Source organism: Manis javanica, chromosome 2, assembly GCF_040802235.1.
Source record: "Manis javanica isolate MJ-LG chromosome 2, MJ_LKY, whole genome shotgun sequence".
NCBI lineage: Eukaryota > Metazoa > Chordata > Mammalia > Pholidota > Manidae > Manis > Manis javanica.
This window is the reverse complement of record NC_133157.1, coordinates 145,444,384-145,468,152: the sequence shown is the minus strand read 5'-3', so window position 1 is coordinate 145,468,152 and position 23,769 is coordinate 145,444,384. Positions and strand designations below refer to the sequence as shown.

The 23,769-nt window shown below is 39.5% G+C and overlaps 1 protein-coding gene across 1 annotated transcript in view; it reads right to left on the bottom strand.

Moving 5' to 3' along the window:
• LYPLA1 (lysophospholipase 1) overlaps window positions 1-23,314 on the bottom strand; it is a 29,865-nt gene extending 6,551 nt beyond the window's left edge. Inside the window, exons 1-5 of the mRNA XM_017669549.3 lie at window positions 23,192-23,314; window positions 22,320-22,351; window positions 4,705-4,770; window positions 3,130-3,177; window positions 1,457-1,527 (exon numbers count right to left, since the gene is read on the bottom strand). Of these exons, the coding sequence (XP_017525038.1) occupies window positions 1,457-1,527; window positions 3,130-3,177; window positions 4,705-4,770; window positions 22,320-22,351; window positions 23,192-23,260 (286 nt within the window). The 5' untranslated portion in view covers window positions 23,261-23,314. The remainder of the gene's footprint in view (window positions 1-1,456; window positions 1,528-3,129; window positions 3,178-4,704; window positions 4,771-22,319; window positions 22,352-23,191) is intronic.
• Window positions 23,315-23,769: the final 455 nt, after the last annotated feature.

Below are 23,769 nucleotides of genomic sequence, written 5' to 3'. Positions count from 1 at the left end.
GGCTAGCAGCTAGCCAGCCAAGTTGCTGTTGGGACTGTTCCCCACAGTTTCACAGAGCTTTACTCCCTGTGGCTACACCAATTGCTGAGGTAATGTCAGCAGTCACTGTGGAGCAGCAGGTTCTAATTCCATCCCCTTTTGCTCATGCTTCCTAGACCTGAGTACCTTCTTCTCTTCACGGCATATTCTCTCAGGCCTCAAACAGAGACTCCTCTCTTTCCTCACTCAGACCTGAGCCTAATTCTCTCCAATAATACATCACCTAGGACAGGAAATAAATGGCAATTATGTCACAGGCTAACTCTGTCATGAGGACAGAAGTTTTCACTCTGGAACTCATAGGCTCTCCTGTCTCCTCTACAAGGCTCAGCCCCTCCCTATCTTCCACAGGATCTGACAACTCACTCTCATACCCAATACATATTTTTTCATCTACTATTTTTTGACAAAATCCTAGCTCTAGGATTCTAACTTTGATCTACTTTTGATGACCCTAAAAGTTAGTGTTCTTGGTTTGATATTCCTAAATATCCAATGTGTTTTGAATGCATCTTGAAAATTCTTCTTGAGAAGAAAAAAAATTTTTTTTAAAGATCCTACCTTTTTGGTTTTGATTTAAGCTACTTTTTAAAATTTCAAATGAATATAAAAACAATATGTGATGCCTCCCTAGGTACACATTATCTCACTTCTGCAAACATCAAGTCATAGACAGGCCTGTTTCATCACTGCCAGCTGCATCACCACCCAGAGTATTCTAAAGTCAATCCTAGTCATCACGTTCTCTATTTGTAAATATTTTAACACACAGATGTAAAAGAAAAGTCCACTTCTGTGTATTTTCTAAAACTAGATATCTCTGAATTCTCTATGCTTTCACCAAAAAAAAATTAATGGAATTGTAATGTTCATATGGAAGCAAGGAATACTAATCAGAGAACAGACTGTGGAGATTCCATAAAGTAGAGCCAATACTTATTTCATAGGAGTATTAAATGAGATGATTTATAAGAATTACATAGTATGTTTAATAGTTAAGTGTTCAGTCAGCAGCAGCTATTATTACCACACTAAAATTAACTATTAATATAATTTTCACTAGATATCATTATATCATTTTGTCTTTATTTTCATCCTCATTTCAAGTCTCCTTAGTGAAGATAATTGGCCATACCTATGAGTCATTCTACTGTTTTCTCTGTTTGCCTAAGTCAAAGCAAAATTATGGATCCAGTAGAGTTTGATAAAGGCCATTCCTCCCATCCACCTCACTTTTATTGACCACAGTTAAATGAGTCCCTGTGGCCATCATGACTGAAGACTGATGAAAAGGAAGGAAGCAGTGCTCCTCCTGAGCTCAGATAACTGTACTATCTCATCAACATTAATGAGACTACTGAATCAACTAAAAATATTCAAGAATGCTTTTGTCTTTATAAAGCTTTTCTGTGCTTACTATTTTCTGCTGCTTTTTTAATTCCAGGTTCATCTTCCCGTGAATCTGGTGAAAGCCCAATAACATCAAACCTGGAAAATAAGGCAAAATATTAAAAGAACCATTTGAGTCTAAGACTATATACTCTTTATGTTTCACTAAACTCATGGTAGTTTGGATAAAAAGGGATAACCAAAGGTATTCTTTAGAACATGAAACAAATTAAAATGTCTACAGAAACCAAACAATTAACTTCAATGCATGAATCTCACATTCTGTCAGTTCCTTTCACCCCAACTAAATATGGATTCTAATGATAAAAAGTCACAGGATCACATATTTTGGAGTAAGAACATCTAAGAAATTACTTAGTCTAATATTACACCCAAGCAAGTATTTCAACCCACACTCCTAAGAAGTTTGCAGCAGCTTATTGTTCCCGCTTTCACCACATTTATTGAGTAGAGCTACTTGATCATGTCAGTCTTGATCTCATGAGTGCACTACCTCATACCTGCTGAACACAGGTAATTATCTGGATTTCTATCCATATTCTGTAAAACTCTTTCATCACGCATTGTAGGTATCTGAAACCAGAGACCAAGGGAACTTTCCTTGGCCCTTTCTACTTCCCTATCAGGTTATGTGCTTTCAATATGGTCTCTAGCAACATTAGGTAGAAATTTGGGTTCTGGGTGAAATTTTGTCAGAGAGGGAAGATGAGAGAACCAAAGGCCAACATAGGTAGAAACTTGTGGAAGTTACCAAGGAATCTAAAGTAGATAAAACAGCAAGTGCAAGGTGGGTTAGAGGTGGGTGGGAGCAAGTAGAGAGGACAAGGTGACAGGAGACTGGGAGGCCTAGGGACAAGCAAAGGATGGAAACAGTGATCCAACGCAAAGGATGAAGACATATGGTCAACGGCCAGGTTCAAATTAAGTGACTTCAAAGATGGGACAGTTCCAGATGACAAGGCCTGGAACAACTGTGGGTGACTAACACTGAGTGGAGAAAATATCACTTGGAAGAGAAGAGTCAAGGAAGCAACAAGCCAGTTTAAGTTGTGAGTGGGCCAGTTTACACTGGATCCTGTAGTCACCCGAAAGATAAAACGGCGACAGGAGTTAGAATGGAAAGGAAAATATGAATCAGGTACCTGTCAAAGTCCTTATTTTTTAAAAGATCTGATGGCAGGATTCTGCAAGCAACAGGAAAAAATCAGTCTGGAACTTGCTCAGAGGAACAAACAAGTGACTCTACTTCCTAACTATATGGTGCACAGGAAATGCAGAAGCATCTTGAAAAGGTTGAGGAGGAAATTGTTTCCTTAAATACTCATCACCTCTCCAGAAAGGCAGGATGTCAGAAGGGTGAAGAGGCTGTGACTTAATCAGAGTACATGCTAGATGAGGACATTTAAGTATTTGGTTACTAAAATCGACCAATGTTCATCAAGGAGTACGAGATATTTTCTACAGTACTTCTATTCACCCATTATCTCCTGTTTCTCTACCTGTTATTGCAAGTCCTTAAGTTTAACCTTGAATCTAAAATACAAAAACTTAAAGGTTAAAATCAATTATATAACTTTGCAACTTAAAAATAGCTAAAAAATTGCTATACGTAAAAGCACTTCATTAAGAAAACCTGAAGTATAGATAAAGTTCCTATTGAATAAGTAAATTCTTACTTACCAAGAAGGCATAGCCATGCTCATATTAAATGTTACAGGCATAACTGGTCTAATGGGAAAGAAAAAAACAGCAAAATAAGGACAATATAAGAAAGCATAAAACCTGATAAATTCCAACGATTAAAGATAATTACTTGAGGCTTTCACAAAGACTATATGGCTTACACAGAACTTGAGGCTTACACAAAACTTTACCATATGAGCTATTTCACTGCATCTACACCTGTACAGTTCTGTTCTCCACACCCTCCCAAAGTAGTCTAAAGACAGAGCAGTAGCTGCAAAGGACTAAGCCTAGCAAATAAACATGTTCCTTTCTCAACCCTTACCTAATACTTTCTAATGACAGGTGAGAAGGAAAACCAGTAACAAACACAAGTGGAAATGTATAAAATATGAGACTCTGGGTAAGGGGCTAAGGACATGAGCAATTTGTTACAGAGATACTATAGCATCAATCCCTATATGCTCATATTACATTTTTGCTTATTGCCTAGTTCTTAAGTATATATTTGTTTAAGAGACTTCTAAATAAAAAGGGGAACTATAAGTTTTGCCTAAGTGTCTAGTACACCCAGTTCAAGTCTTTGAAGAAAAATTTGCCAGACAACCTGAACACAGGTAGGTACAAAAGGAAAGAAAACATACTATAACTACATCCTATTACTACTATGACTCATGAAACAAATCTACCTTGGAGATTACAAAAGCTTATCAAAATTTCTTTGACAATATGAACTTCCTTAGGTTGGGAAATAGCCTTAAGTCAAATTCAATCTGGAGGCCAATAAAGCAGATATTCAAACATAATCAAGAATCTTGTCTCTTGCATGAGTGGGAATAATAGGGGACACAGCAACCCTACCCATAGTATTCAGCTATAGCCTAGAAGGTAAGATAAATCTTCTATTTCAGGATGAAGAGGAAAGAATGTTTTCTTAGCTAATCTCAGATACTTTTCCTCTTTCTAATTTGTGAACTTCACTATTACTACTTCTGAGGATGAATTACTAATCTACTAACCTAATGTACTAATGTATCTAGTCCAATTTGTCTTCTTCATGGCTATTGCTTCTCAGCAATCTTTTGACCTACAACTCACCAATCTTATTTTCTGAATTTGATCACGATGTACTAGTTTCTTTTTGATATCCACATTTTCAAAATTCAAAACCAAATCTGACTCCAAAGTCTGTATTCTTTCCACAAAAACATCATATTGCCTCCAACTGGTAAAATTTAGGAGTGTTTCAACACAGTAAACCTGACACATAAATCCCCTTCAGAGATACGTCATGGATATCCTTAGAATTTAAAAGATCCAAAAGAATTTTTCAGGGTATAAATTCAACTGACCTCCCAGAAAGTATTATTTTAAATTTCTCAACAAAAAAGAAAAAAAATTCAACATAACCAAGATATCACTTTCCTTTTAATAAATTTACTAATTTTTATTTGTAAATTAATATTTTAAAGATAAACATAATTATATTTAAATGCTTTTGTGGAAAAATAAAGCTATGAAAATTGTTCTTCTCCAGATTCTGAATCACAAACCTAAAAATGAAGAACTTACGCATGTGGACAGATGTATTTGATATGTGAACTTCTGATGCCAGCAAAAGCTTCTGCCCATCCATGCCTGGCAAAGAAATTATTTGAAGAATGCCATTAGATACTGTTCAAAATCCTGTAAATTAGTAACAAAAGGGCACATTTTTAAATTTCTAAGGATAAATGTGAACTTCTTGGAATATCTTTAAAGTATAGACTATCAATGCTATCAAAATACCATGAACTTAGAAATAACCCAAAGGCTACTATTTAAGTTCTACCTATGGATAAGGCAGTCTCATGATTTCTGAAGAGCATTGTATTTTCTTTCATATATATCCATAGGGCTTTATAATTTACAGAACATAAATGTATCTTTTTATCTCTATTACCTCACATGTGCCTTATAAAGTAGGCAAGACAGACAATGTAAGTGACATATATCAAGAAAATAGCCACAGGAGTAAAATAATCAGTCATCTGATATCTCTATAGGTTTACTACACTATTAAAAATAACTAATATTTTTCCTTGTGTATTATGTACGTATGTATTCAAAATAGAAAATGAGGAAAACTGAAAAAACATAAATTATAATGCTTCTAGCCAGACAGAATCTTTTAATGCACTTCCAATTTTTTCCATGCATATCACTTTATACAGATTTCACAAAAATTGGATCATGCACAGTCTCTTGCATGTTTACACTTGACATTATATCTCATACTTTTTACACATTACCTCTGTAAAAGGATAAAGTAAAGGCAACTTAAACCTTTTTTGGTGTAAAATAGTCTGGAAATGAATGTTACATGCTTTTCCATTAATTATTTCTCAATTTTAATCCACCTTCCCCCAAAGTATTAAGAATATACAGAAAATATAGTAACAATGGTATTAACATGTCTACCAGGAAGGTGGAAGATGGTAAAGGAGGAAAATCCTGAGCTCACCTCCTCCCACAGATAAACCAAATCTGCAACCACATAAAGAACAATTCTCTGACACCTGAAGACCAGCAGCAGCTAAAGATATAAAGAAAAAGCCACACTGGGAAGGGCTAGAGGGGCAGAGATGTGGTCTGGTTAAAAACCAAAACACATGTGCAGCAGGCTACAAGCAGGAGGAGTATCACAAGACATGGAGGTGTCCTCCCTGGGAAATTCAGGCCCCACAGGGGGCACCCCCCTCCAACTCTGGGGATCTGCACATGTAGGATGAGCCCCCACAACACCTATCTGGCTTTGAAAATCAGTGGGGCTTCATTCCAAGAGAATGGGAGAGCTATAGGAAAACAAAACTGTGTGTACAGAGCCCACACACACCTCACTCACTCCAAAACCCAGCACAGAAGCAGCACTCTGAAAAGTGCCCAAGTCACACATGAAGATTTATTGATAATTTTAGATATAGACTTAAGATTTAAGATAATTTTAGAAGACAAATTTACAGGATTTAAGAAAATTTTAGGGCATGTGCCAGAGAGACAGGGATCTGTAGGAATTTTCTCTGGGAACAGAAATGCTGGTGGACACAATTTTTCTTGCCCTCCTTCTACCTAGAGGCCCAATGATGGTGGGCTCCAGTTCTGACATTCTCAATCTATCTTGCTAGCACCATTCACCTGGCCCCTGGCAGTTCCTTTCCTCTGCCTAACTCACCCACCCTGGCAGGTGTCCCTCCAAAGCACCTCCCTCTTTGCCATCTAGCAGGCAGCCTTGGCTGAGACTAGTGCTCCACCAAAGCAACTCCTGCCCTGTAGAATGGGGGGGGGGGCAGCAGCACCCAAAAACACACTCAAAACAGTCACAGCAGACCCTTGCAGCCAAACACACCAGGGCTAACCCCAGCCACCAGCATGTCCACAGCAACCATAGCCAAGTTTCTCAGGCAACCCCACCTGCCAATGCACCTGAAGCAGTTGTGGCCAGGTACTGCAACCAGTCAGGCTAGGGTCCAGCCCTGCTCATCACCCCTACAGGGGTTGGAGGACAGTCACAACAGGAAGGCACATGCAGCCCACAGGAGACACCGTGAGTGCCTGGTTCTGGTGACGTGGGGCATTGTGCTTCTGAGCCCCACAGGACGCCTTCTACAGAAGGCCTCTAACTTCAAGACCAGGAGACACAGCTGAACTACCTAATACGCTAAAACACAGAGTCCCACAAAATGAGGAGACAGGAATGTATTCTTAACAAACAAAAAAGACAAAACCTTGGGGGGACAAAAAACTAAACTAAATGAAGATTAGCAATCTACTTGATAAAGAGGTCAAAATATAAAGTCATAAAGATACTCACCAAACTTGGAAGAAGAGCAGATAAACTCAGTGATAAAACTTCAACAAAGAGATAGAAAATATAAAAAAGAACCCTTCAGAGAAGAGGGATACAAAAACTGAATGAAAAAAAACATGAAAGGGAATCAATAGAGGATGTAGAAGAACAGCAACCTAAAGGACAGGGTAGTGGAAATCATCCAAGCTGAACAACAAAAAGAAAAAAGGACTTATGAAAATGAGGATAGGTTGAGGGACCTCTGGAACATCAAGCATAATGGTTGTACTATATGGGTCCCAGAATAAGCAGAGAGAGAGAGGGGCAGAAAACTTTTTTAAAGAAACAATAGCTGAAAACTTCCCTAACCTGGGAAAAGCAAGGTCCAAGAAACATAGTAAGCCCCCAAAAAGATAAATCCAAAGAAGTCCACATCAAGATACATAACAGTTAAAATGCCAAAAATTAAAGAGAGGATCTTAAAAACAAGAGAAAAGCAATTAGTTATGTACAAGGGCACACCTGTAAGACTATCCACTGTTTTTTCAGCAGAAACTTTACAGGCCAGAAGCAAGTGAGTGGCAGAACACAAAGTGCTGAAAGGGAAGAACCTACACCCAAGAATATTCAATCTGAAGAGTAAACATAATAAAGGTAGTAGATCAGTGACTTAGTAAAACTAGTATGAAGGTGAAAAAAAGTAGTTATAGCAGCCATATCTATAATAATTAGCTAAGAGATACACAAAATAAAAAGATGTAAAATATGACATCAAATACTTTATAAAACATGCAGATGGAAAATAAAAACATAGTGGTTTTAGAATGTATTTCAACTAAAGCAACCATCAACTTAAAATAGATTGCTAAATACACAGAGTGTTATATATGAATCTTACGGTAACCACAAGGCAAAAACCTATAATACATACAAAAAAAGAGAAAGCAATCCAAGCGTAGAACTAAAACTTATCAAACCACAGAGAAACCAAAGAGAAAAAAGGAAGCGACAACAACAAAAATAACCAGGAAGCAATTAACTAAATGGCAATAAGTAATTACTTGTCAATAATTACTTAAATGTAAATGGACTAAATGCTCAAAAAAAAAGAACACAGGGTGATTGAATGGATAAAAAACAAGACCCATCTATATGATGCCTACAAGAAATTTACTTCAAACCGGGATGTAATGTATAGCATAAGGAATATAGTCAAAATATTGTAACAACTTTGTATGGTGATAGCTGGTAGCTAGAATTATCATGTATATAAATGTTGAATCACTGTGTTGTACACCTGAAACTAATGTAATACTGTGTGTGAACTACCCTTCAATAAAAAATAATTTTAAAAAAAAAGAAATTTACTTCAGATCTATACAGACTAAAGTGAAAGGATAAAAAAAGACATTCCATGCAAATGGAACTGAAAAGACAGCTGGAGTAACACTCATGTAAGACAAAATAGACTTTACAACAAACACTGTATGAAAAAGACAAAGAAGGGCATTACAAAATGATAAAGGGATCAGTACAACAGAAATATAACAATTGTAAATATCTACACACCCAACATAGCAACACCTAAATATACAAAGCAAATACAGACATAAATGGAGAAACTGATAATAAAATAATAGTAGGGGATTTTAAAACTTAACTTACATCAATGAACAGATCATCTAGACAATAGAGAAACAGTGGCTTTATATGATACATTAGACCAGATGGACTTAACAGATGTATACAGTATATTTCATGACAAATAGCAAAATGCACATTCTTTTCAAGTGCACACAAATCATTCTCCAAGACAGATCACATGTTAGAGTACAAAACAAGTCTCAATAAGTTTAAGAAGCTAGAAATCATATCAAGCATCTTTTTAAACCACAATAGTATGAAACTAGAAAGCAATTACAAGAGAAAAAAACTAGAAAAAACACAAAAGTGGCAGCTGAACAAAATGTTACTAAACAACCACAAGGTCAACAGAGAAATCAAAATAAAAAAATACTCGGAGACAAAAAAAAGCAAACCAGAACCAAAGCTTCAAAATCTTTGAAACAGAAAAATGCTATCTCTAAGAGGTAAGTTTATAGTGATACATCTACCTCAAGAAACAAGAAAAACCTAGCAAACAAAAACACCATTATAACCTTACACCTAAAGGAACTAGAAAAAGAACAGCACTCAAAATTAGTAGAAGGAAGGAATAACAGAAAAAGGAAAACTGAAATAGAGACAGACAAAAGATAGAAAAAAAAAAACAATGAAACTAAGAACTAGTTCTTTGAAAAGATAAAACTGATAAACCTTTAGCCAGAGTTATCAAGAAAAAGAGAGAGGACTCAAAATCAGAAATGAAAGAGAAATCACAAGACACCACAGATATACAAAGTATTATTATAAGAGACTACTATGAAAAGTTACATGCCAAAAAATGAACCTAGAAGAAACAGAAAAACTCCTAAAAATGTACAATCATCCAAGACTGAATCAGCAAGAAACAGAAAATCTGCACAGACCAATTACTAGTAATGAAATTAAATCTGTAATAAAAATCTTCCCGACAAACAAAAAGTCCATAACCATGTGGCTTCATCAGTGAATCCTACCAAATATTTAGAGTTAATACCCATCCTTCTTAAACTATTCCAAAAAAACTGAAGAGGAAAGAATGCTTCCAAATTCATTCTATGCAGTCAGCATTACGCCGATACCAAAACCAAAGACAGTACCAAAAAAAAAAGTTATATGATAAACATGTATGCAAAAGTTGTCAACAAAATACTAGGAAACCAAATTCAACAATACATTAAAAGGATAGATCATCATAATCAAGTGAGATTTATCCCAGGTCATACAAGGATGGCTCAATATAAGAAAATCAATGTGATAAACCACATTAACAAAAAGAATGATAAAAATCATATGATCATCTGAATAGATGCAGACAAAGCACTTGACAAAATTCAACATTCATTCATGATAAAAATTCTCAATGAAGTGCGTATAGAGGGAACATAGAGGCTACATCAACATAATAAAGGCATACAAGACAAACGTATAATTAAACATACTCAATGGTGAAAAGCTAAAAGCTTTTTCTCTAATAGGAACAAGATGAGGGTGTTCACTCTCACTAGTCTTATTCAACATAGTACTGGAAATTCTAGCCACAACAATCAGACATGAAAAATAAAGGCATCCATATTGGTAAGGAAGAATAAAACTGTCACTATTTGCAGATATAATGCTATATATAGAAAATTCTAAAGATACAGCTAATAAATTATTAGAACTAATAAATGAGAACAATAATGCTGCAGGATACAAAATTAATATACAGAGATCTATTGCATTTCTATATACTAATAAAGAGCTAGCAGAAAGAGAAATTTAAAAAGCAATCCCATTTACAACTGCATCAAAAAGAATAAAGTACCTAGGTATTTAACCAAGGAGGTGAAAGACCCATACTCTGAAAACTGTGAGATACATTTTTTCATATATATATATCCATAGGCTTTATAATTTACAGAACATTGGAAGTCAATTATTTCACAAGGTCACATGAAGGAAATCATAATGAATGAGGCTTAAGATGCTTGTACAAGAGTATAAAGTGGGAACTCTAGGGGAATGCCCCAAAGCCTCACCTGTGGATGCACTGCCTGGGATCATTATCCCACTGAGGCTCCAGAGAGGCTATAATCAGGGGCCACCCAGCTGGTGCAACTCAGATGCTGCCTGCTTGGTCTGGTGAAGTTTTTATTCTTACTTTCATTTTCCATCTATCTGCTTATTTATTTTAACTCTTTGCAATAAACATTTCTTCCTGTAATATATTATTGTGTGCACCCTTATTTCTGCCTTATCAGATCCTTCCAAACTTATCTCAAGCAAAACAATGCAAAGGAATGAAATTGGACCACTTACATGGTATACAAAATAAACTCAAAGTGGATTAAAGATTTGAATGCAAGATCTGAAACCATAAATTTCCTAAAAGAACACACAGGCAGTAAACTCGTGGATTTATCTCTTCAAGCAAGGGCAACAAATGCAAAAAATAAACATTGGGTCTACACCAAACCAAAAAGATTTTTGTACAGTGAAGGAAACCATAAAAATGAAAAGGCAACCTACTGAATGGGAGAAGATGTTTGCAAATGATATATCTGATAAGGGGTTAATGTCCCAAATATGTGAAGAACTCATACATCTCTACACCAAAAAACAAATAATCCAATTAAAAAATGAATGATGGTATGCAAACTAGATAACCTATATGAAATGGATAAACTCCTATAAACACAAAACCTACCAAGACTAAATCACAAAGAAATAGAAAATCTGAATAGACCTGTATCTACTAAGGAGGTATAATCAGTAATCAAAATCTTCCCAAAAAGAAAAGCCCTGGATCTGGCTTCACTAGTGAATTCTACCAAACAACTAAGGAAGAACCAATACCAATGCTTCTGAAACTTTTCCAAAAAAGCTGAGAGGTAGTACCATTTTCTAATTCATGCTATGAGACCAGCAATACCGTGATATCAAAGCCAGGCAAAGAACTACAAGAAAACTATAGACCAGTATGTCTTATTAACATGGAAGCAAAATCCACAACAAAATACAGGCCAAGAGAATTCAGCAGCATATTACTAGGATTATATACCATGAACAGGTGGGATTTATTCATAGAATGCAAGGATGGTTCAACATAAGAAAACTGATCTCTGCAATATACTATATTGACAGAATGAAGGGAAAAACACCACTTTTTAATCTCAACTGATAAAGAAAAATATAACCCAAAAGCACAAATCAACACCCTTTCATGATAAACACTCAATAAAACAGACAAGAAGGAAACTACCTCAATATAATAAAAGCCATATATGAAAAAAACATAGCAAACACCACAGTTAATGGTGAAAGGCTGAATGCTTTTCCTTTAAGATTAGGAACAAAACAAGGGTATACACTTTTACCACTTCTATTTAACATAGTACTGGACATTCTAGCCAGAGCAATTAGGCAAGGAAAATAAATAAAAGCCATCTAAATTGGAAAGAAGATTATCTCTGCTCAAGATAATATGATCTTATATGATTATATAACTTCAGAAATACTCTGAAGATTCCACAAAGTGTTAGAACTAATAAATGAGTTCAACAAAATAGAATACAATGTCAACACAAAAATCAGTTATATTACTATATACAATGAACAATTTGAAAAGGAAATTTAAAAAACAATTCCACTTACAATGGCATCACAAAGAATTAAAAAATTAGGAATTAACTATAGAGGTGAGAGACATGTACAATGGAAACTATAAAACATAACTGAAATTAAATAAGACATAAATAAATGGAAAAACATCCCATGTTTATTGACTAGAAGACCTAATATTGTTAAAATGTCAATACTACCAATAGCAATCTACATGTTCAATGCAATCCCTATCAAAATCTCAATAGAAAATCCATCCTAAAATTCTTATGGAATGTCAAAAGATCCTGAATAGCCAAAACAATCTTGGAAAAAAAAGAATAAAACTGGAAGACTCACACTTCCTGATTTCAAAACTTACTACAAAGCTATAGTAATCAAAACAGATTGGTATTGGCATAAAAACAAATATACAGACCAATGCATTAGAAAAGGGAAAACTGAAGTAAATCTTGCAGATATGGTCAAATGAGTTTTGACAAGGGTGCCAAAACTATTCCCTGGGGAAAGGATAGTCTTTTTTAACAAATGATGCTGTGAAAACTAGATATCCACATGCAAAAAAAATGAATTAGACCTTTCCCTAAGAACAATGTACAAAAATTGACTCAAAATAGATCAAGGACCTAAACAGAAAACCTCAAACAATAAAATCCTTAGAACAAAGCATAAGACAAAAGCTTGACAGCTTCTTGGATATGACATCAAAGGCATAGGCAACAAAAGAAAAAGTTGACAAACTGGACTTGAAAATTCAAAGATTTCATTCATCAAAGCCACTATTAACAGGGTAAAAAGACAACCCACAGAATGGAAGAGAATATTTGCAACATCCGATAAGGGATTAGTATCTAGAACATATAGAGACCTAAAACTCAACAGTAAAAAACCACTCTGTTTCAAAGATGGACAAAGGACTTCAACAGACATTTCTTCAAAAAAATTTAATAGCAACCAAGAAACATGAGAAGATGCTCAACATTACCAATCATTAGGGAAATGCAAATCAAACTTACAATGAGATACAGTATCAGATCTATTAGGTTGGCTACTATTAAGAAAACAGCATCAAATGTTGACAAGGATGTGGAGTGATCAGAACCATGGTGCAATACTGGTGAGAATGTAAGAAAACAGTGAGTCCTCAAAAATTAAAAATACAATTACTATATGATCCAGCAATTTCACTTCTTGGCATATACGCACCCAAAACTGAAAACAGGTTCTTAAAGAGAATTTCTACACCCCCAGTCATAGTAGCATTATTCACATGAGCTAAAATGTGGAAGCAATCCAAATATCCACTGACAGATGAATGAATAAGCAAAATATAGTATATACATACAATGGAATATTCCCCTCCTTTAAAAAGGAAATTATGCAATACACTACAACACAGATGGACAGTGAAGATGTCACATTAAGTGAAATAAACTAGTCACAAAAAGATAAATACTGTTTGTATGATTTCACTTACATAATGTACTTAGAATAATCAAAATCAGAAAAGATAGGAAGTATAATGGTGGTTGTCAGCACCTGGTTATGCCATTATAACATTAGTGCACAATTTTAAGTGTACAGTTCACTGGTATTAAATTCATTCACATGAAAAGAATAAAGATGGGCCCTTTACATCACATGTAAAAATTAAGGCAAAATGGATCAAAAACCTAAATGTAACTTAATGTATAAAACACTTAGAAGAAAAAAGATGTAAATCTTCATGAACTTGAATTGGATGATTTCTTAGATGTAGCACCAAAAGCACAAGCAACCAAAGAAAAAAGATAAACTGAAACTCATCAGGATGAAAAGCTGTTCTGCTTTAACAAACACTATCAAGAAAAGATAGCCCACAAAATGGGAGATGACATTTACAAATCAAATGCCTGGTAAGAAGCACTAAATACTATTTCTGTAACTTTTATATACATTTTGGAGGTATTTTAAAAGAAGTTTAAAAATGTAAAACATAACAATGATGGGATATAACCCATTAAATAAATCTGTAAGTCCATACTAAATAAAGGGAGGGGGCAAACTAATAAACATAAAAGGAGTGAGAGTGTTAGAACATCACCTCAAACAATAATTGATTCAAGCAAGAATCATCAATGGATGCTAAAAATGCTGGGTGAAAATTTGATGTACAATTTATACAGTCTGAGTGATAAGGAATTCAACACAGCCGTCAAGGTCGGCAAACTGCTTTTTTCCTCCAGTTGGTAAAGCACTCCCAGCTCCCTCCTCTCCTCCTCCAGGCTCTTTTACCCTGCGCATGCCAAAATGCCACATATCAAAATAATATAAATTGCTCCCCTTGCTTGTGCTCGGGGCTCAGACCTTGGGAGGTTACTTCTCTCTGAGCCTGCCGGTGTGAAATAAAACCTCGACACTCCAAGACCTCTGAGTGCTGCTTAGTTCTTCCATCAGTGATCCAGTCCAGGTTTTCCAGTATTTTCCGTAACAATATTTTCCGTAACATTTGGTTCCCTGACCGGGAAACCCAACCACACTGGCCCATTGTTGCCACCAGTTTGGGGCAACAGCAGCATGGTGATGGAACAGGAGATAGCAACAGAGAAGGCCCACCCTGCCTGATCCTTCGGCAGTCTCACACCTGGTCGCCCTGAGCCAGCCCCCCTCTGCTGTTTCCGCTGGACTCAAGGAGGCTTGGCAGGTGAGGACCTGATTCTGATGTTGAATCTGGTAATGCCCCGGGGCACCTGACCCAGCCAGTCCCAGCCATGGGGTGGAAGGGGAGCCTGGTCACCTCCTGGAGACTTCTTAAGAAGTCTCACAGGTAGACATTCCCAGGGGGAATGTTTAAACTCTGATCTGAGTGTGTGAGTGAGTGTGCAGGGCAGCTGAAGTCATTCAGTCTGCACTGAATCTGTGATTCCATGGCCTGTGCTATGGAATGAGTGGGCCCTTTGCCACATTCGCAGTCAGCCATCACGGCATATCAGTGATTCAGGTTCTCCTGACCTGGCCCAGGACTTATACGGGTGCACATTAGTCAAGGCTGACCAAAGTCTCCGCGAGGAGTGCTAACGGACGGGCATTTGACTGGTCTCCTCTCTAGAGGAGGCACCCCTCCCTTGTCTGTGTCACGGCACCTTCAATGGACACGTCATGGGGTCAGGGCACAGTAAACCCACAGTCCTTGACACTATGATCAAGAATTTCAGGAAGGGATTTTCAGAAGACTACAGAGTAAAATTAACTCCCAGCAGGTTGAAAGCCCTGTGTGAATCTTTATTGCCCACCTTTAGTGTAGAGCGGCCTCCAGAAGGAACCCTAGATGTCCCAACAATTCGCTGAGTCTGGCGGGTTGTCCCTAGAGATCCAGGTCATCCTAATCAGTTCCCATATTTTAACTCCTGGTTAGAAGTTGCCCAGACTCTTCCCCCTTGGGTGCAGTTCGCTTGCAACAGGCAGGGACAGGGTAGGGTCTTAGTTGCCTCAACAAAGAAGCCTGCAAAGAATCAGCAGAAGCCTGAGCCTCCGCAAATTTTTGCTGGTGACCCGGAGGAAGAGCTAATATTGCCCCCCCACCTTATGTGCCCCCAAGACCATCAGCACCCAGCTCCCAGTCCCAGACACCTTGCTGCCATTAGCCTCCCTGCCAACTCCAGAACGAGTGGACCCACTCTCCCCTGGACCAGCAGCCAGACTGCACCCTCGGCAGGGAGCAGGCAACCTCTAGATGCCAGTGTGAAAGACACGGGAACCTGAGAGGCGTGATGAGGACGGGACCACCCAGCCAGGCCGGTCCATGCTTTACTACCAACCCTTTTCCATGACTGACCTCCTCAATTGGAAACACAACACCCCATCGTACTCAGAGAAGCCGCAAGCCTTCATTGATCTAAGGGAATCCCTCTTCAAAACCCATCAGCCAACCTAGAAAGACTGCCAACAACTTCTCTACACCCTGTTCACAATGGAAGAGAGGAGGCAGCCGGGGTCCTTGACTGGCATGAATGGGCTGAAATCACTGTCCCTGAGGAGCACCCCAAGTGGGACTTCACCACCCCTGAGGGGCAGCACCAGATCCTCCGATATCAAGATGCCCTCCTCCAGGGGATCAAAACCAGGTCCAAAAAGCCTATAAACATGACCAAAGTATCTTCAGTCACTCAACAACCAGGAGAGTATCCTGAGGATTATTATGAAAGACTGTGTGATGCTTATCATATCTACACCCCCTTCAATCCTGAGTCACCAGGAAGCCAGCAGATGGTCAACACCTCACTCGTAGCTCAAGCTGCCCCAGACCTCACACGAAAGCTCCAAATCTTAAAGGCTTTGCTGGGATAAATATCACTCAACTGATTAAAATTGCCAACAATGTATATCTAAACAGAGAAGTTCAGGCTGACAGAGAGGCTGAAAGAAAAATGAAGAAAAAGGCCAGCTTCCTGGCAGCTGCCCTAAAATAAAGAGAGATGACCAAAAGGCAGAGAAAAGCTGGCTGCCAAGACAGGGGAAGCCTAGGACGCCCCTAGCCAGGGGGACCAGTGTGCTTACTGTGAAAAGAAGGGGCATTGGAAGAACAAATGCCCCGACCAAGGCAAAGCCCCGAAGCCCAGTCACTGCTGGGAGGATCCTCACAGGGAAAGGCTCATTAGTCTGGCAGCAACAGCCTCAGATTGACAAGGACTGGGCCCTCTCACGCTTGGCCCCCATGAGTTCATGGTCAAAATGAAAGTGGGGGGACAACAGAAGACTTTTATGGTTGACATAGGGGCAGAACACTCTGTGGTCTCCTTCCCTGTAGCCCCCTTCAATAAAAAGACTGCAGCTATTCTCGGAGCCACTGGAACATAAGCAGTCCAGCAACACTTTTGCCAAGCCCGCCAATGTGAACTTAAAAGCCCCAAAGCCTGACATAAGTTTCTCTACCTGCCCGAGTGCCCCGTTACCCTCTTCAGCCAAAATATACTCTCAAAGCTCGGAGCCCGAGTAATCTTTGAACCAAGTGGATGCACCAGCCTGTTCAAGACCTGCGAGCCATTAACAGAGTGACTGTTTCTGTACACCCGCTGGTCCCAAATCTGTATACCCTCCTCAGCCAGATCCCAGAGTCTGCCAAATGGTTCACTTGCCTAGACTTAAAAGATGTCTTTTTCTGCCTCCAGCTGGCCCCCCAAAGCCAGCTCTTGTTTGCCTTCAAATAGACTGAACCAGATATGGGGCAGCAGATGCAGTTAACATGGACATGGCTTCCAAAGGGTTCAAGAACTCACCCACTCTCTTTGGAGAGGCACAGGCCTCAGACCTTGCCAGCTTTCCAAAGGAAGCCATGAGTTGCGCCCTCCTGCAGTATATAGATGATCTCTTCCTTGGCAGTGACACCCAGGAAAATTGTGCATTAGGCACAAAAGCCCTCCTGCAACTCCTGTCAGACTCAGAATTAAAAAAGGGCACAAATATGCCAGCAGCATGTCCGGTACTTGCACTTCCTCCTCACCCAGGGAAAAAGGGCACTAAGGTTGAAGAAGAAAAAGGTCATTATCTCCTTAGCCCAGCTCCAGATGAAAAAAGGCACACGAAAGTTCCTGGGGACCTCTGGGTTCTGCAAAATCTGGATTCCCGGATTCTCGGCAATGGCAAAACCCCTCTACAGCCTCCTTGTGGGGGCCATACTGAGGACCCCCTGTCTAGACAGAAGAAGCAAGAGCCACCTTCCTGGAAATAAAGGCTGCTTCAGAACAGACACCAGTCCTAGGCCTGCCAAATATAAAAAAAGCCCTTCAGTCTCTTCATACATGAAAAAAAAGTAACCCTCAAAGTTCTCACATAAACTGTTAGGCCCTGGCAGCAGCCGGTTGCATACCTGTCAGAAAAAAAAAAATTAAGCCCAATTGAGGCAGGATGGCCACCCTGCCTCAGGACACTGGCAACCACAGTTCTATTCATTAAAAAAGCAGATAAACTTACTCTGAGACAAAAAAGTAAATGTCAAAGTCCCCCATACTGTTGTGTCCCTCTTAAACACACAGGGACACCGATTCCTCTCCAACTCTCAGCTGGCACAATACTATAACTCCTCAAGGCTGTCTGGCTCTCAGAAAAAGTAGCAATTCTGCATTGCAAAGAACACCAAAAAAAAACACCACAACCCTATAACACAGGGGAAGCAGCTGGCGGATAAGGCAGCTAAAAAAGTGGCCAATAAAAACAGATAAAGCTCCTTCCTTCACCATGGCCCTAACGCCCCCAGTGGAGGCCCCTCCACCCAAGTATACTGAAAAAGAGAGAGACTGGGCCATGGCTGAAGTAGCCACCCTAACAACAACAACAACAAAAAAGATGGTTGCTGCCTGACAGATACATCTTTGTCCCAACTGCAACCGGAAAGCATCTAGTCAGCAAATACCATCAGCTCACCGACCTAAGAAAAAGTGCACTAGAAGCCCTCCTCAAAAAGCAATACTAACCTGCCTTTGTAGCAGATGCAGTACAGATTTGAACTAAATCTCTCAACATTACCTGGAAACTCCACAGTGCATACAGGCCACAAAGTTCAAGGAAAGTAGAGCGAATAAATCACACCCTCGAAGGAACCCTAACTAAGTTTTGCCAAGAAACTGGCCTCGCGTGGCCAGACCTACTGCTCCTGGCTCTCCTACATGCTCACTGCACACCTGGGACTCAAGGCTTTTCCCCTTTTGAATTAGTGTATAGACACCGTTCCCCATGTCTAGGAAGCCTCCCAGGGAACCTATGCCAGATAGGAAGTAAGAGAGTAACAGCTCCAAGCCTTAAGAGCCACCCTAAATAAGCTGCAACAATATACCACAGAGCCCTGATCTCCTTAGGGACCCCAGTATATTCCTTCCAGGTTAAGGACTAAGTCTGAGTCAAAAATTGAAAAAGAAACTCCCTCAAACCTCAATAGACTGAGCCTCACATTGTTATTCTAACTATTCCTACTGCCCTCAAAGTTACAGGCATCACTCTGTGGGTCCATCATTCCAGAGTGAGAAGAGCCCATACTCCAGACAAAGAAATGTATCAGTAGAAAGCCCAGCCAGACCTCCAGATCCTCTCCACCTCCGCATATGACGAGTACCCTCTGACTAATGAACACCTGCATGCCATGGATCCTGGCCCTCGCCAGAATGGAATCTCTCATCCTGGGCACTAAACGCTCTGTTGCTGCCCCCTCTGACTAAACTGTTCCTCAAAAAGTTGCTGTTTCTATTGTCTATTGGGTAATCGTTAAGTTGCTGTGCTTACCTGTCTCTCCTAGCTGAACTCAAGTCTCAGCCCACATTTCCAAAAGACCTCTCTACAATGTCTAAGTGTACAAAAGTTATAAAGTGCATGGTCATCACCCAACAGAGCTGCCCTCAGTGGCCCTACACCTTTAGCACCTGTCCTCTCACACTCAAAAAACCAGCCTGAGGGTAATGCTCAGCTGCATAAAAATAAATTAGGACTGAAAAAAACTAAGTATTTTTTGTTAAGCACAGGCTTATCAAGAGTCTGAAGGACTCATTTCAACCTGTACACACAAGACCCATACAGACAAATGCATAAAAATACAATCATTTGTGTTCTCCACAAAGTTCTTTACTCAGGTCTTGAAGGAAAAAGTCACAAGGAAAAAGTCCTAGAACTGCTATTTTGTTCATTTTGTTTTGTTTTGTTTTTAGAGTCCACAACTAAGTGAAATCATACGGCATTTGTCTTTCTCCACCTGGCTTATTTCACTTAGTATAATACCCTCTAGGTCCATACATGGTGTTGGAAATAGCAGGATTTTTTTTCTTAGATAATATTAAAATGAGTGCTATATTTCCTGAATTTGTCAACTCCTCTGTGGTTGCATAAGAGACTCTCCTTGCTCTTAGGAAACACATGCTGAGGTGTTTGGAAATAAGGAATCAGGCATCTGCAATTTATTTTCAAAGGGATTACCAAACAGAGTAACATTTGGTAGAGATAAGTACATCTGGGTAAAATGTATTTAGGAAACTATTATTCTTACAACTCTTTCCATAAATTTGAAAACACTTCAAACTAAAACTTTTTTTAAATGCTATCAAACATAAACATGTATCTCTGGGTCATACAATTTCAACTAATTTTCATTCTCTTCTCAAGCATATCTGCATCTTGAACTCTTTTATAACACAAATGTAACATTTTCATAATCCTAACGAAAGCTATTTTTATTTTGAAAGGAAAGCTGATCTCTTGCAATACAATATGGTCTACAAAGTATTTCTTTGAATACTAATTTCACATTTATTATACATGTTATGAATAGGAACACTTTAGGAGTCAGATGTTTTTTTACTGCAGAACTTTCCAGCACTTTAAACATGCTAGTGCATATGCTGTAAGTCCTCAGGAGAAGAACATACCACGTTATATTTCCTAGTCACTAAGGTATAATCTAAGAGGCACCACTGTAAAAAACACTTCTGAGGGGGAAAAAAAAACCACCACCAAGAGAAAACACATGTATTAAGATGAGTACCAATCTCAGAACATAAAACTGTGGGAAAAATGACATATTAGAATTGAGCAAATAAGGAATTATACAGGGTCTCCCAATTTTAATTGGCCACCAAACCCTTTTTTCATGAGGAATCTATAAAGACAGACTACAAGAGCTAAGGTACCAGACAGCACAGCTTGGTTGGTTCTGTGAAAAAGAATCTTAACCAAAAGAGGAACAAAACATGCCCATTATTATAGTAACAAACTCAATTGCTTAATCCCCATTATCCAGAAAGTTAACCTGACAAATGTACTTTAGTTCTCCAAAAGTATTTTAAACATTAAACTGCCACTTGTCAGACTGGTTGGTTCTGAGTTTCATTACATATTCATGGCACTAATCCAGAGTCAGCTTTTCTTCAGTGCTGTCTCACAAAATATTTTCAGAACTGGGAAATTTGTGATTTTTTATATAAATTTGCTTCTTAAGTCAAGATGTTATGGATGCTCTTGATATATTTAGATCTCACATGTTCATCACTCTTAACTTCAGTCTATGTAATCTGGCTAAATTGGGGTCCACAGAGAACCTTCCTACACTGAAGTCTTTTTCTTTCAGACTGATTCTTCAGGCCTAGAAATTCTCTTTATTTGGAAACTTATAGGGTAGCAAGTTCCTCCCTGGCTTTCAGCAAAAGCTTTACAGCTTTTGGTTGTAAAACAAAGCTTCTCTAAACATCTGTTTAGTTAAATAAATAGTAAAATTAAGAGTTATTTTCATAAAACTACCTGATGCCAAAAAGAGTTCTATACTTTCTGTAACAGCATACAAAGTATGGCCACCAAACCCTTTTTTCATGAGGAATCTATGTATCATGTACATCTACTTAGTAGGCATAAAGAATATTAGGAAGCACTTTTAAGAAATAATCTAGCTCAACACCTCCTTGTAAACAAGATTTAATAGTTTGTCTCTATCATAATTTATCTATCTTCAGTTTTCCTCCCAATCTGAAACTTTAGATCAATGATTTTGTTACAGTAGTTTTTCTCTATATTTCAAACAGATAATCAGATTTAAATTCAAAACAAAAACTTTTAATACAGAAAAAGCCTGAGTGAAAGATAAATCATTTATCTAAAGTTAGTACAACAAAATGTCTTTGATAAGCCTCCAAATAAGTCTTTTGAGTTGCATTCCCTGCCCTCTGATTTTTTTCTTCTAAGAGAACATCTAAGCTCTCATTCAAAGCATTGTTTACCCCACATTGCTATTTCTCTTATGAAAATCAACTCGTTCTTCTCAACCTGCCCTGAAATTTTAATTCCTCTAGAAAGCTCTCAATTGGACACTGACTACAAACCTTCCACCCATCTCTAATATCCAATACCCACAGCAAGTCAACAGGGAGGAGTGTGCAGTTTAATAATGTTCCAGAAACAGGAGTTCAAAAACGACAAATTCAGGATGATGAGGGGAAAATTCTGGGAGTTTTCAAAAAAGAAAAGATTGTATCTTATCACTGGACTGTAAGAAATATTACTTAGCAATCTTTTTTAATACACTCTCAGAGTTGTTAAATATTAAACCTTTGATCATGTAAACAGAGTTGGATGACCCCATTTCATCACTGTTACTAATAATGGTACCTACCCTGTATCTCCCAATCCATGAAGGAAAACCACCTAGAGGAGAAGAGGCAAAATTAATAAGCAATGCCTAAATGAACCCACACAGGATTAACACACTGGAGCTTCGGTTAAGGTGGATAGCAAAATTGCAGAACACTACCTTCAGCCAGTTAATTAACCTCCAGAGACCTCTCTTAAACGGCAAAAATACTTAACTTCTCTCCTTGGGAAAATTAACGTGGGGTCTTAACAATGAGAGAATTCCCAGTTAGACACTGTTAAGTGTAAATGATCACATACTTAGAAAAATAGTTTGTCTCTTTCAAGTCAAACCATGGAAGTCTCTCAGACACTGTAGAACTTTTCCATCACAAAAAGGGGCTTCCGGGGGCAAAAAGTTAGTTTGAGATTCTCATACACAAGTTTCTTAAAAAACAGCACCTCTGATTTTTTAAGACACTACATTAAAGTTGTAAAATTGAGGCCAAGAGTGCAAGGAAAGAAACTCATTTTCTGGCGGACTTCAAGACTTCCATCATCCACAAACAAGGCAGATATATATTACGAGGCCACCTCGAGTTAGGGCGCCTTTCCCTCCACGTTGAGGCCAGACAGCCGGGTCCCAGGGGGGTCCGGCGAGCCGCACTAGCTCGGCATTGCAGGACAGGGACGCGAGGGCGGGGCTTTGCGGTGTGGGTTGATTCTGGGCCAGGGTTGCGATCTCAGCTCACTCCCCATACAGCAGCCCGGGCCGCGTAGACGCCTCTCGCCGGGCAAGGCAGAGCGGTCCCCACCCACCGGTCGCCAACCGGCCTACGACGCCCACCCCGCGCGAGGGCCAGTCGCGGGCAGCGGGCCAAGTGGGCCTCTCAGAGCTCGGCCGCCGCCACTCACCGCAGCGGTGGCCTTGTGGGCGGCGGGCACGATGGCGGGAAGCGGAGCAGACATGTTATTGCCGCACATAACCAGCTCGACTGACAGTGCGTGTCGGAAGCGGAAGGAAAAGGGGGCGCTGGCCAACCCAAGGGCGTGGGAGTGGCGTCCCGGCCCGCCCCACCGGGCGCAGGCTGAAGCGCGTGCGCGCCAAGACAGAGCCGCACCGCCCTCTGTCCGCTCCGCGCTCCCGCGCTCCGACGGGTCGGTATCCTGCGCCCCCCTACCCCCCGTCCCCCTCGCGCTCTTCTCCCCGCCAAGTCACAGTGCCAGGCTTCTCCCGCCGCCCAATTGGCGGCTGCTGAACTTCTGTTCCACGCGAGTCGCGTGGGCGCGGCCCCGCGACGCTTTCCGCGGGGTGACCCTACCGGCCCAGGGAAGACGTCCTAGGGCTCAGGCGGGCGGGTTGCTCCCTGGAGCCTGCTTTGTCTTTTGCACTTGGTGCACTGCCGTGAGAAGAAAGAGCTCCAAACCCAATCACACCTGACCCCAGGTACTCCTTGGTTTCCTAAAGCCTGGGTGTGGGTGTAAGTACAGGG